The sequence below is a fragment of the Populus euphratica genome, unplaced genomic scaffold, assembly GCF_000495115.2.
Source record: "Populus euphratica unplaced genomic scaffold, PopEup_1.0 scaffold6.1, whole genome shotgun sequence".
NCBI classification, from domain to species: domain Eukaryota; kingdom Viridiplantae; phylum Streptophyta; class Magnoliopsida; order Malpighiales; family Salicaceae; genus Populus; species Populus euphratica.
The window spans coordinates 337,628-352,917 of NW_011499849.1; the positions used below are offsets into that span (position 1 = coordinate 337,628).

A 15,290-nucleotide genomic window follows, 5' to 3' on the forward strand; every position below is an offset into this window, starting at 1 on the left:
TTTTAACTGACAAATGAAAGTTGATGTACACATTTTCAGGGAATTTTAAAATATTCTAGAAATAGCTAAAAATAATTACTATACTGAAGAGAGATAACCATAAGGAGAGATAGTTAAAAAATATACATTTTAAGATTAATTAAAAATATTCTTATAAACCCTGATGTTGTTTGATTTTTTATTGTTATATTTTTTTTTTACTCGAAATAAATCATTAGAATCTTTGTTGATAAAGTGATTACCATATAATTGTCACATGTTATGTTGGGTCGGAATATTTTTTTATGTAAAAAAATGTTTTAGAGTAGTTTTAGTGAAAAATATTGAATGAAAATTATTTAATTTGACTCAATTATCTTAATGGATCTAAAGATAATTTGGATAACCAATAAAAATATTTTTTTATTTAAAATAAATATTTAAAATGATATTTTTTAATAAATATTAAAATGATAATATATTGGACCAGTTTATATCAACCTGTCACTCTGTATACCTAATTATATAATCATAATAATTTTATATAAAGTTAATTAAAATAAATTATAAAACTTAATTTATAATAAATTTGATATTAAATGATAAAACTAAAAAAAATAAATTAAAAAAATAATCTCAGTCAATCTGGTTTAACTTGCCAAAACAAAATTATTAACAATTCTAAATTAATATAATATTAAAAAAATTAAAAAAAAACACAAAAAAATACCTCACCGAACCAAAGAGAATTTAACATAAAATTAAAAACATAAAAAAATTTTAATTACAAATACCATCTTATTAAATATTTATAAGAAAATATAAATTTCTAACAAAAGAGTATTTGTAACTAAACCCTTTTTTGTAGTTTTCGTTGGTCTGGGTTTTTTAATTCAAATTTCCTTGATTTGTTTATTTTTAGTATATATATTTTTATTTCTCAAACAATCATCCCATTTTATGAGTTAATGCATAAACTGTCAACAAGTGTCGCATAATTTAAAAATCAATAGAAATACAGAATCCACCAAAAAACATTATACATTAAAAAAAGGATAACTACATTCTCCAAAATAGTCATAAATTTGCGAGGGCAACCTCGCCGTAGTGTCAAAATTTTCAAAATATCGTATGAGACGCAGATTGAAATGCTTGCTTAGAATAATATTTGGAAAAGATAAGGCCACAATACATCTGAGTCTCATGTACAATCTATTCACAAATTGAGTTCCAATTATTTCTTCATGAACGCTATATAAATTGTATTCTAAATTATAAACAAATGGAAGACGTATTACTACAACGTCAACATGCTTCGTCGTCACAAATGCTGACACGTAGCATCCGGAATGCCGAGATGATCTTGAACCAAAGCCCGCTCGGCATAAACAGAATGTCCGCACAAATTTTCTGTTGGGACATTCCTAGTCAGCCCCTCCCACCTTTTTTGACAAGTGCAATATCCATTCCTCCGCCAGAGAAAAGCTCAATGACATTCACTCACAGGTGCACCCCTACGGGTGCTTGCATCCCCCATTGAAACAGTAGCAAGGGACTTGGAAGCCCAAGCCCTGGCATTCATCGCCCCCTCCTGCAAATTACTCTTCTTGCATGGCTCCTTCAGGGAATTAAATAGCTGTATTGCTCGATTAATATTCAGATAAGCCCGAGGATGCTCTAACAAGCTCCCCAGTCTCATGTTCTGCACGTGCCTCCTCCAAGTAAATTGTGCAAATGCAAGCATGGTTGGGAAAGTAAAGTAAAACAACCTCAGAAGCACAAATGCTGTCGCCAGGGCCAAATATGTCTCCTCCCTTAACAAATTCTCCGGAGATCTTGCCCATGAGAAAGGGCAGCTTTCTTGCTCAGGTGTGTCATATTTTTCATGGTGTGATGCTCGTCCAATTTTGTCCACTGATCCTTCGTCCAGGAATGCAGTCTTGATACCTAAACCAAGCAATAAGCTGATAAAATCTCGCAGTAGAAATACAGCTCGATATAATACAGGCATAAAAGAAGAATGTTCTTTAAGAAAGAAGAGCACGTGTTGCCATTTTCTATGGTTTACATACTAATAGTCATTCGAAATACTCAATCAACAGTTAGGAGAAGGGAATTCCATACTTTGAATAATCCAGTATAAAGCCAACCTTACTCTTCTGTACATAAACAGATGAAGAGAGGAAACAATCACAAAAAAACTAGAAGTGGAAGCTTTAAGTTGAAAATACATAAGGAAAGGAAGCCCTTACCGGTAACATCACCGTAGAAAGCAACAAGAGAGCCAAGAGTACGGGAGCCATGATAGCGCACACGCATCGTAGAATTCAATAGGAAAAGAGTAGGAAATCCATGAACTCCATACTTGGATAGTATGCTGCAGAAAAATCAATAATGTGAATTACTCCAAGGCTACAAGATGCCACAACAGCAGGTAAGAATCTACAAAGACGGCATTTTATATTTTTAGTTTACAAACCTTGGCCTGATGGATGATTCTTCTATGGCAAAATGGGGAATCACAGGGTACAAAGAGGAAAGGATGGAGAAGCTTGGTCTAAAAGTACCCGAGAAGGGGCACCATGATGCATAGAAAAGCAGAGCTACATATTCATGACTATTCTTCTGAACTAAACTAAGTGCCTTTTGTAACGAAATCTCGTCTCCCTTCACAACAACAAACATAAATGTCGTTAAGAATTACACAACCATTTTCATTCACAAGAAAGCAAACTTCTAAATCTGTTCAACCAGGTGTATCACTTTCATATTTCAGCAGACATGCCTTTTGCTTTCCACAGACAGATAATGCATTTCCGCAGATAAAACTAATTTTCCCTAAGACTATCTAAAAAGAGGCAACAAATTGCCAAATCCCGAAACTTTTTTAAAAAAGAAAAAGAAAAAAGAAGGCCAAATGAGCTACCCGAATACACTAACATGGATGAAAACCCAAACACAAGAATCACGAAATTGACAAAAGTATAGAATTTTTTTTATCTGAAATCATTTTTCTCCAGTGTCATCTTGCAGCTCTGATTAAACAACTTGACAAAAACGGGTCAATTCCAATCGAATATTTTTTACAATTCCAATTCATTTAGTTGCATTCGCAGTATCAAGTTTCAATAAAGCTCACTCTCTTTTCTTTTTCTTGAAAAAGAAAAAAAGCACAGGAATGTCAGAAAAGAGTGTTCAATTCCAAGAAGATATTTTTTCTTTTGAAAGCAAGGGAGAAATAAAAGTGTCGGCGTACCTCGGTGACACCAGCGAAACAGGGAGATTCATTAGCACCAGAAACGACGCAGTTTTGATCTCGAAACCCAAAGATCCAATCTTTGACAGACTCTATTGGACAAATCGAAACAGTATGAGAGTCGGCGGTTGCGCACAGAAGACTCCCATAAATCATCATCCATAACAAGATCCGAGGTCGCCAAACCCTAGTCTGCATCATCGGAAACCGCAAAAGAAAGAAAAACATATAACCCGCTAAAATCAGTGCTGTTTGCCTGTTAGAGAACAAGACGAGATCAAAGAAGAGGAGGGAAATAGAAGATAGCGCATTTTAGCGTTGGAGGGTCGGTCGGTAGATGATCGAAAAAGGGACAACAAAATAATGTATATTTTTGGTGAGTGATTGAAGTGTTAATAGAAAATTTGATAGATCGTAGGAGCATCTAGGGTTGCGTTTCTGCACGACATTAGGAAATTAAAGGGGGGAGGGAGGTATCAAACTTCAATGGATAAAAGTTGGGGGGTTGTTTATGATTATTATTATTATTATTATTATTTATCAGATAATGAAAGGGTGGTTTTGAGAGGAAGATAGAGACAGATATTAGGAAGGTGAGAGACAACGAAGGTGCGCATTTTATTTGAAAAGGGGGAAGGAGGGCCAAGCCAGCGGGTTTCGCTTTGCTATGTTACTTCTCTTTCTGCGGTCCCCGGAAAAAATATTTATGGCTACACGCTCGTTTGACTTCCTTTTTTCTTTTTTTTTTTGCCCCCTTCGCTTTTGACATCTCAACCTGATAAAAGAAAGAAACGCATCTTGTATTATTTCCCTCGGCTTTATACCACAACTTTGGGCAGTTTTAACTTTATTTTAAATTGTTTTTAAATAGAAGATTTTTTTAGCTTCGGGTGTTCATTGATCGAGTGCCTGTTCCCCGTGCCAGCCCTGAAAGCAAACACATAAGATGCCGCAATATGCTTAACAGAGTGGTTTGCAAGTTGGCAACCAAACCTTTTGTCCTTCGAAGCATCCAGCCCTCCTATTGAGCTACTAGGCGGATTTCTCCTTTGAATGGTTCGCTCGCTCAAAATAAACTTGACAGAAGGGCTTAAGAAAATGGTGCTATGTAAGAAAAACAACGAATCTTTCTCTGACTTCACATTAGCAATTTGGAGGTGAGCTATCTAGGATAATATTAATATCAGCATGCTTGAAACCTTTTCAGAGTTTTTAATATTTGCAATTTCAAATAGATAAAAATTAATGTTAAAACTAATTTTTTTTAAAAAAGCACTCATCTGTTCATTTTAATATATATATATATATATTTGAAAATGTTAAATGAAAAAAACAAAAAAAAGGATAATATAAAAATCAAAATGAATTAAATTTCATCTTCTAAACATATAAATTTAATTTATTTATAAATTAAATTCAAATGAAATTAAACGGTTCTGAATTAAAAGAGAATTTCAAGTTCCGAGGCTAGTGTCCTCACATGAATGTACCTTGTCGGGCATTGAAGCGTGAGTCGGCTGTCAAACCGATCGCCGCAGGGCCCAGATAACTTTTTGTGAGAAAAAGCCATGGATAGTACAACTAACTTTAGAATGGCAAGCAGGTTCCGAGGGGCCTGCTTCGTTAAACTTCTTTATCAGTCCCGGCCAACTGGTAAGACAATGACAAGCATTCAAGGAAAGAGAATTGGGGGTGGGTGACCGGAAGTGAAAGTGTTTCAGAGAATGCAGTCAAGATAAGACAAGCATTCAAGGGAAGAGAATAGGGGGTGGATGACCGGAAGTGAAAGTGTATCAGAGAATGCAGTCAAGATAATAAATAAATACGTTTCAGTAAGGAACAGTGTTGAAGATGGATAACAGCAAAAACGACCTGAGGACCCAACCATTTGTTGTTCGGGAACACACACACACACTCACACACTCTTCGACTATGTAACTTTACCACGTGCCAACGCCCCCGTCAGCAAATTGGCGTTACTATCGAAAAACTTCGCCTAGTTTACACCGCAATGATCCTGTATAGTGCAGGCTAAACAATGTCTAACAAAATTAAGAAACAGACCAGTTTCATTAAATGATGATATGATATTCAGAGTTTCACACCCCTGCTCCTCCCAAAAAATATTTGGATAACGACAGGCAAGCAATGCAAGTTTTTAGAACATCCCGTCTCTCTATAGGAAACAAAGCAAAGCAAAGCCAACAGAGAGACACAATTTCATAATCTTGTACCGGGGTATTTCATCATTTCATCTTCTCCGTATGTTTTGATAACCCTAAGTTGTGTGGGCAATTTTTTTTTATCTTCATCACTTTTGAGATTAAAAAAACAATAAAGTATGGAAACCATAACATCTAGGAGATTCATCAGCACAGAAAAATCTCTAGACATATACAGTCATCTCAATAACTAGTTAGTTTCATAAACTGAATAGAAAAAAAGTCTAGACATATACAGTCATCTCAATAACTAAGTTTCATAAACTGAATAGAAAAAAAGATGCATTTCAGTGGAGGCCCAATTCAGCCCCTAAACCAATGGTCACAATTAGCTTTTTGATTCTTTCTTCTGATGGAAAACTAGCGAGTTCACAAGATAAAGCAATTGCAAAACTAAGTCATCCAAACACAGATGAAACAATACTAACCCCTTGGAAAAAGTCAAAGCAGAGTCACAAGACCTTCAAAATTCAGCCTCTCGTATAATAGAGCCCTGATAAGCCAATGACCGCTTTTGTGCAAGCTTTCACTACATCGTCTGGAAAATAAAGGATGAGTCAGATTGAATATTATTCTTGTTATATATAGAGCATGAGAGCTATAGGCATAAGGTTATCTTTTATACCGGGTACAGGAAGACTGGTCTTCTCCACTGAACTTGATCAACGGGGTAATCCTAGAGGAAGCAAACATTGAGGTACCATATGAAGCAGAGTGAGACACATACAGGCTGCCAGAAAGAAAAAATCATATACATTTACAAGCTAAGCTATTTAAGGAAAAATATACAAAAAACCCAAGCATGTAACAAACATGGAAGGTTGGATATAGTTGATACATAATAGGCAAATACATGTAAAAAAGCTATATATATAAATTTAAAGTGAAAGCACATTAAAATAGCTTCGTAAACAACTTTTGCTGCATGATAGAGAAGAATTCGAGACTAAATTGACCAGTTGGGTTTTTCCAGAGTCTGTACAAATTGAAATATGGTCCACTAATAATTATTCACATGCCCAAAAACACATCCACAGTTCAAAAACTTGAACCTACCAAGATAATTGTTAATTTGTCACCTAGCTCGACAATTAGAAGGCTACAGGGTAAAAACCAGATAGATTTTTGAAAACGTAAAACATGGAATCATTTCTAGCCCCAAGAAATACTTTCTGAATGAAAAAGTAGAAACTACCTGAGGTGTTCTCCTTATGAGAATTTGCATATATGAGAGCATTTCTCATGGGAGCCTGGAAGATTAACAGGCAACCCATTTTACTATCTGTTGAATTGCCCAGACAACTTGGCAGTGCACCCTGCACACATAAAACGCATGGTGCTTGTTTGTCCTTCAGATTCAAGAGCCTCCTGACAAATCTCCCTCCCACACCAGACACACACAGCAGGAACATGGTGCCTGCTTGAATCTTTTGGCACAAAAGGCAAATCTTCCTTTGCAAGCAAAATAGATGAAGCAATCCCTTTAGGTATAACAGCATCATATGTACCAACCTTGGACTCATCTGAATGTGAGCTTACTTGAGAAGTCAGAAGATTACATTCCATATTATCCACGCCACCCAATTTCAGCCCTTCAAAACCTGATGTAGCACCAAATTTCTCTGCAAAGAGTTCACTTTCACCCTGTTCATTAATAAAAAATGATAAATCAAGAATTCCACTGACCATATAACAAGCAAGAGCTTTTCACTTCATGTTTTAAAGCTAAAATAACAGTCATTTCATCAATTCCTCACTGGAAAATAATTTATGTACAATTAAATATTTCAGTTTTTCTAAAATATGACATTGAATAACTTGAAAGAAATGCATGCCCTTATACTGACCAACGAAACCATAGAAGACAAAATAAACACAAATGTCAGGGATGAAGGTAATTCATATCACCGATCCCTATAATTAAAAGCTACCATTAGCAAAGTGAGAAATATTCATCAAGGCAATTTCTTTCATATGTAATACATAAGAAATTTTATTTTTTTATTTTTATTTTTTTTGGGGGGGGGGGAGTGGGCAATGTATTTTTGCTTGGAAATATCATGAAAAGCTGAAAACTACAAGGCGTGGGAAGTGTAACAAATTAAGAGGGGCAATAGGCCCCCTTCCGTTGCATGTAGATTTGCCACTGATTATCCTCGGGTGATCTCAGAGACAATAAAAAAGATGCACTGCGTAAATTTCTGAAGAAAAAAAATGGAGCTACCACCTAATCATTAGCATAAACAGGAATTGGTTTCTCACCAACATAAAGAAAATGGTCACGCCATACCTTATCTGACACTGCATCATATGGAGGAAAAATGCTTGATGTTTGCACTGGTTGACATGAAGTATCAGCAAAATCACTCAGCAGGTTACTTTCTTCATTGTTTCTCCACATAAACTCAGATATGACATCACTTTCATCTGGTCCAGGGTGGCTGCTAAAACCAATCCCTGAATCATCCTTCCTAGGATTTTCTGAGTTCTCTACCCTAGGCTCCTCCTGAACCGAACCTTTAAAAGCAGTCTGCAAATTCTTTTCAACACTCCACACTGGCTCGCTGCCAGATGGACAAACCACACTCTCTACAGAATCCATTTTCTGCTTCAGCTCATCCACTGCACCACTGTAGGGACCAGTGGGATTATCTTTGGCAGTGAATGCGAGCTGACTCCCAGCAAAAAGAGAACATTTCTGCACAGTGCCTGTCCCAACATCTGCATCCTGTTCAGTGCAATTGTCATCTGAAGCAATATGTAGCTCACCATTGCAAGAGATTTTAACTTCCTGTTGATTGTCTTCCTCCACTGTGGTGAATGATAAACCATTCACAATATCCTTTACATCATGGGATTGCTCACTGTCAGATGATCTGCGTCCAGAATTTCTACCCTGCTCAAGTTTCTCCAGTACGCTATTGGAGATACCACAGTCTTTTGAAGCAAATCCATTTGTAAAGGGAGCAAATGTAAAGGTTTTAGAAATTTCTTCCTGCTTAATACTAGTTAAGGTTTGTGGGACTAGATCAATCTCACTGCCAACCTTATCATGACTGGACACATCTATTGTGCCATTAGAAACCTTAATTACATTACTTTCAAAGTCGAATAATTGCTCATTACCAGATATAGTAATCGGGCATTCTTCAGATTCCTTTCCTTGACAGGGTTCTCTTGGTATGCATTTAGGAGCTCCTGTGATGGTATTTTCAACAAGATGTGTATGCTGATTCAAAAATGGAATAACTGAGCCGGCCCCATGATTCCCCCCTTGTTCATTGCTAGTCACATTATCATCAGCAAGTACAGTGTTATCGCCACAACAAACAATTGTTATCTCATTAGTCCCAGACTTCACCACATCATCCAATCTGCTCTCATTTAACATGCCAGTACAAACACTGTTCATATTGTTCTCAATACCTGTTAAACCCCCTTTAGAACCTTTTTCCAGCATGGTTTCCACTGCATCGAAAGTTAAAAGACCTGACTCACTATCTGCAACATAACGGCCTTCAGAAATTGTTTGCTCCCTCAAGTTAACAGCAGCATTCCCCCCCATTGCAGCATAACTGTTGCAACAGCCAGTTATTGGGCCACCTTTTCCATCTATATCCCAACCATCAATTACCATGTTATCAATTGGACTAGAACAATGTCTATCCTCAATAATGTCATCATTAGATGTGTTCTCCTTAGCATTTGATGCAAGCAAACCACTATTAGAATCTCTCTCCTGATTGAGTTCCTCAATTAGGCGAGGGGATACATGATTTGAATTGTTGTGACCAATACAAGTCACATCCCTCGCTCCACCAGCAACTGAACAGTTTTTAAAGCTTTTATCCTTCCTACCAAGATCACCGGTGCCATTGGTGGGGCACTTGGGAACATCTGTTTCATCAGAAGATCTATGAATATCATTATTCAACAAGGATGGTGCAGAAGAAACTCTATTTTCAGCTGCCACAGCATCAGTATCTTCATTCATCTTCCCCGCTCCATCATTGCTGCTAATAAAAACTCTGTCCAGCTCACAACAATGGGTTTCTACAGAAGTAATAGCCTTTAATTCACAATATGGAATGGTGGAATTTATTTCATCACTGATTTTAGTGTTAACAGTTATTGCATCAGAATCCCTGTCAAATTCAATCCATGTTTGGATCTTTCCTGCTCCAGGAGGAATTTTGACCAATGCAGGTTCATCGCTCTTTCCGGTGGTTTTTCCATTGGAAGCATCAAGTCTCTTAAGATATTCTTTTATGTGGTTCCCAAGGTGACCATTGAAACGGTGCCTTTCTTCAAAAAGTTTGTGACAAAATTGACATTCGTACTTTCCATTTTTTATGATCACCTCTTCATCTGTGGATGCCTCAAACCTAAGCTGTTTTGGAGCCTGCTGATGAGATAGCAGGTGTTGAAGCAAGTCATCCTGCTTATCAAAAGCCAATGTGCACTTGTGGCATTTGTACTTATTCCCCATTTGAACCTCCACAGGACACCCCCCTGTCTCAATAGATCTACAGGTAACAGGCAATGCCATATAGCTAATAAAATCATTCTCATTCTTGCCATCTTTACATGTATGATCTGCAGGCTGCAGCACACAAGTAAATAAAAACTATATGGAAAGTTAAAATGCATACACAAACACTACAAGTATCAACTTACAATGGAATGAGTTATCTTGTTGGTCAACTTAATCATGCCATCCATGTGACCAAAATTCAACCGGCTTCCATCATGCAGTCCAGAAAAGGAGAGCAAATACGATGAAACTTCCTTGCAGGACACAAACTGTTGCCCATTAGGGCTGGATAGTATCGAATTAGGAAATGTAGGTAAGAATTATACAACCAATGAAATATGCAAAATTAATTATGAAACATAAACTTCCTAGGGTAATATCTTCTATATTCTGTGCAACTTAGAAACTGTAATAATAACTGTATCAGAGACAATCTAGGAGTCCTGGTATAGCTTCTATCATGTAATATCCTACGAACCACCATGTGTAAGGTCAATCAATAGTTATAAATGCAGGTAGCAATTTAGGATTTCATTGTTGTCATGAAAAATGACACAATAACAGTTGTCTGACTAAACATGTTGAGAATAGAATAAAAATATACATCCTCTACCATAAGAAGATGACTGAAAAAGACAATGCCAATGGAACAAATTCAAGAATCAGAAATTCATGTCTTCAATTTGAAGAGATTTTTTTTCAATAGCATCATTTAGAGAAGGTATACATCTTATTGTGAGAAATTGAGAAAACAAGCAACCTATATATATTGAGAGTACCAAGATGACAATGCCAGGTTAGATGGATGGAAATTTAAGAGAAACAGAAAGAAAAAAGAAATGCTTCAATGAATAAACGACGATTTATGGGAACTAAGTGCAAGATAACCAAGGTGAATAAGACGTGCGATAAATAATTTTGATGCAACTGATTGTGCAGACTGAACTCCACTTAACATGTGTACAGTCACAAGTTCATTGCTTACTTAAATGTTAAAATGTGGGTCAAATTTCTTAAATTTAGAACTAGCAAATCATCCTCATTAAAATTTGAAAGAAAAAAAACAGTTTTAGATGCAGCAATTCCATAAACAACTCATAACTCCAAATTTAAATCACTTCATCTGACTTCTGCAAAACATGCTCTATCCTGTTGATTTTATTTAGTTCTATTCCAAGTTGCTGTGCATATTTTAAGCAGTACTCAACTTCATTTGCCCGTGGAATAGCAGGACAAAAAAAAAAACATAAATCAAGTCCCCTGTATATTTACACAGTGCAATCAACAAAAACCACGATTAAAAAAATCTATAAAAAATAAAATAAATGAGAAACCTTATGTATCTTGTACAAGCCAGCCAAACACGACCGGCTTGTTTCTTGATGCAAATAGAGAGCTTCCACCCAATCGGCAACACGTCCCCAAACAGGCTAGCATTCACAATCCTCCTCTTCTTTCTCATACTGCCCCATTCACCCTCGAATCCTTCCAAAAACCCTAAAAACTCTGCTTTCAATTGCATTCCCTCAGTCCTCCTCCGCAACTCCTCCCCGTATGGATCCTCCATATTCCCCAATGCCGCAGAGTCCACCACCACTCCATTCTTATTTACCATCACCATCTCCTCTTTCTTCTTACTCTCCACTTCCACATTGTCACACGCAACAGCAATAGTCTTATTCTCAACTAACTCACTATTATCGTTATTATCGAAATTGACATTCTCATTCTTCCGTGGCCTGCCTCGCTTCCTCTTCTTTGAACTAGATTCAGCAGCTCGAATCGATATCGAATGACTTACCTCTAATCTTTTCACTCCTCCTTGACTAGAATCCCAAATGTCGATTGAAACGTTTTGCGATTCTGCATTATTTGTTGAAGGCAGACGCATATAGTCATTGTAGATAACAGGAACGGAGACTAGTTTTTGATAATGCTCATTCTTGTTTTCAATTGAGTTAGAATCAGAGCCAAACAACGACTTCAGAAGATAAATTATCTGTGAATTCTCTTCATCGAGAGGCTGCCGTTCTGTATTTTGGAAGGGAACAACAGGAGTTGAATTCGAAGAAGGGGAAGCATTGTTGTTGCGAGGGGCGAGGCGGAGGCGGGAGAAAGTTTGTTTGCGGCTTCCAGCAGATTCATTGAAGACGGAACGGTCGATTTTAGGAGTGGATACGTCAGCGGTGTCGGTTCGGAGACGGTGGGAAGAGGAGGAACAGAGGGAGAGGGAAAGGAGTTCGGATTGGGAAAGATGGCGGAGGTCGATTAGAGGAAGAGATTCGGTGCGTGGATGATTCTGGAGGTCGCAGATGGATGAGTCCACGGTGGCAGTGGCCATGACATCGATTAAAGAGAAAGAGATACGAGATGATGTAACTGTTGATGAGGAGGAGAGACAAACGAAAAGGCCGTGGAGTTCTAGACTCTAGATGGAGGAGAGGAGAGGGGAGGGGTTTTTGTTTGCGTGACCTGGTCGAAGTGATTCTTACATGAACATCATGTGGAATTGTGACGCGTGTATATTTACTTTTGATATTGGAGCAAACTTAGGGCTTGAGGTTTGTATGTGGGCTAGGTTACTGGGGTAGGCCTAGTGTGTGCTATTGAGGTACCTTCCGTCTAACCGTCGATGATTCGAAGAAAACATCCACTGCTCAATCTCAATGGGCCTAATTGAATTTGGATACGCAAAAAGTAAAGGTAAGATGGGGAATATCAAATCTGTGATTAGTAATGAGTGGCAGCACTACAGCCATAGATTTCTAGGAGTAGCCCTGTCGGGTCGGGTCAGTTCCATCTCACTCGCATGAAATGAAATCTACAGTGATAACTAGATTTGTGGCCCATTATCCCTCGCGGGCCAGTCAAATTCTTTATTTACGTGAAAGAAAATATTAAGGAAAAAAAAATGAGACTCAAGTCTTTAGACTATAATTTAAATAATATAAATAATAATAATAATAAATAAAATGATGAAAAAAAACCTAATATGAAGCCATCCAGAATATATATATATATATATTAAAGGGTCAAACTGCAAAAGTAAATTAAAAAATTAAAACTCAATTAGATGGTGTTAACTCAAAATCTAAGTAACAATGAAAACAAAATTGGGATAACCTTATAGAAATAGAAACATGAAAAAACACCACTCAAAAGGAAAGGAAAAAAAAGCACAAAAATCAATTTTTAATGCATCAAATATGAAATTATGAAATAAAAAAATAAAAATAATGAAAGAAGTCACTATGTATTAACATTTAAAATTGGTGACTTGAATTGTGAACATGAGATTAACCCTTTAGAAATAAAATAAAATAAAACAAGCAAGACTCTAAAAAATGGTTAAAAAACAACTTAAAAAAAATAAAAAAATAAACAAACATCATAAACTTGGTGTAATCTCAGAAACTCGCAAATCATGAAATTCTAATTATAAATTGAATCAAAAAACTTAATTCTCAATTAAGTTAACTTTAAAGGATAAAATCATAAAAAAAAATTAAAAAATAGCGAAGAAATAAAAAAAATAAGGATTGAATTTGATAAAAAAAAAAGCTATGGAGGATGAAAAATAATCCTAATAAAAAAACAGGGACTGAATTAAAAAGATAAGAAAATAAAAATGATGAAATTGAAGAACATTTGTAATTTTATTATGCACACATGTTTTTTTCCTTTCTTTAAGTGTGACTCAGGCCATATAATCAACAAAAAAAATTATGACACGTAAACAAACAAATAGAAAAAATACAGGAAACTACCAGAAAAACAAGGTTAAAAAATCTTATAAAAGACAAATAAAAAAAATAAAAAATTATAATCATTGATGATATAAATATTAAATGATAAAACTAAAAAAAATATCAACTTAATAAAAAAAACAAAAAAAACTTTGGTGAACCTTTTAAACAGATGCAAATATCTCAAATTCATAGTCCATTAAATCTTAGACTCGGACCAAATCAAAAAACTTAATTTATAACTAATTCAATATTGATTAGTTAAAGTAAGTCTAACACATAGCAACAAATTCAAGAGACCTGAGAAAATTCAAGTCATTTTAAAAAATTAGTAGAAAATCCCAAAGAAAAAAAAACAAGTAAAAATAAATTCAAGAATGTATCTCAAATAAAATAAGCAACAATAAAAAAATTGAAAACTAAATTCAAAATATAAAAAAATCAAATGAAATAAATAGAAAAATAATTTTACCCTTTATAAGTTGCTTGAAAAAGTCATTTCAAATATTAAAGGAATAGATTGAGAAATAATATAAATTTAAAGGATTAGCCAATAAAAATTCAACAAAAAACAAAAATACCCAAGATTTGAGAGAATATTGATGGATATTGTTTTTTAAATTTTTTACTTGGATTTTATTTTGTAAAATAATAACAAGAAATTAGGTAATAACTCATCATCGTTGGGCTTAGTCAAGCGCTGAGCCTAAATATATATGGGTTGACAATGTACCGAATCCATTATCTTAAGGCTTAGCTAAACATTGAGCTTGTAATATTTTTTTAACTTTGAAGAATCTTGAACTCCATGACTACTCTAAGAAGTCAAAAACAATTTACCTTGATAAGTCAGGTATATTTTACTCCTTGATGAGTCTGATATATTTTATCTTGATGAATCACAAATATATGACTTATACTTTAACGTCTTCTATTAAAAAGAAAGAGACAAGTCTTATAAGTTATAAAAAAAGGATTAAGATATCTATCAAAGAAGATGGGTTTTGTTTTCCTCCCCTTCTTATTGTATATCTATTCTTAGCATTATTTTACAAAAAATGATTGTATTTTCTCTTAAATGATACTTATTTTAGCATTAAAAGTTTTCAAATTCACAACAAAAAAATTCTTTTATAAATATTAGTTATTATGTATTAGTCACCTTAGTTAAGGAGAACGATTCAAATCCACAAGACCAGAAAATTAACTCATTATCTAAGATATCAACTTGGCTCTTAAGTTTATTGGGTTAGTTCAAACCTTATCGAATACATATATTAATTATTATATATTGAATTACAAGCATAGCTATATCTTCTTAGTTTTGATTTCAGTGAAATTATAATTGTTTATATGATCCATAAATAGAAAATGTTAAATATTTTAATTAATAATTATTAATTTTTATGTCAAATTAATTGAAATTTTGAATTCCAACACTTAATCAAATTCAATGGATATTTGAATTTGTTTCTTTACTAGAAATTAAAAAAATTATTAAATATTAATGAAAAAATTTAAGATACAATTGAACAATATATATCTCCATGTGA

The 15,290-nt window shown here is 34.9% G+C and overlaps 2 protein-coding genes across 6 annotated transcripts; both read right to left on the reverse strand.

Moving 5' to 3' along the window:
- Positions 1 to 1,019: 1,019 nt before the first annotated feature.
- Positions 1,020 to 3,905, reverse strand: LOC105120042 (5'-adenylylsulfate reductase-like 4). Its single transcript, XM_011018229.1, has 4 exons — positions 3,236 to 3,905; positions 2,459 to 2,646; positions 2,232 to 2,356; positions 1,020 to 1,926 (listed from the first exon to the last, which is right to left on the reverse strand). Exons 1-4 carry the CDS (start codon positions 3,461 to 3,463, stop codon positions 1,466 to 1,468), a joined length of 1,002 nt encoding a protein of 333 aa, XP_011016531.1. The 5' UTR covers positions 3,464 to 3,905; the 3' UTR covers positions 1,020 to 1,465.
- A 1,819-nt stretch (positions 3,906 to 5,724) lies between these two features.
- On the reverse strand, positions 5,725 to 12,496 carry LOC105120050 (uncharacterized). Of its 5 annotated transcripts, none has more exons than XM_011018265.1 (6): positions 11,326 to 12,496; positions 10,135 to 10,276; positions 7,748 to 10,060; positions 6,653 to 7,101; positions 6,083 to 6,133; positions 5,725 to 5,995 (listed from the first exon to the last, which is right to left on the reverse strand). In XM_011018265.1, exons 1-4 carry the CDS (start codon positions 12,330 to 12,332, stop codon positions 6,736 to 6,738), a joined length of 3,828 nt encoding a protein of 1,275 aa, XP_011016567.1. In that variant the 5' UTR covers positions 12,333 to 12,496; the 3' UTR covers positions 5,725 to 5,995; positions 6,083 to 6,133; positions 6,653 to 6,735. The 5 variants fall into 5 exon arrangements, with proteins under 5 accessions (XP_011016567.1, XP_011016551.1, XP_011016559.1 ...); XM_011018249.1 differs by having other exon boundaries at positions 6,083 to 6,187; XM_011018257.1 differs by lacking the exon at positions 6,083 to 6,133.
- Between the last annotated feature and the right edge of the window lie 2,794 nt (positions 12,497 to 15,290).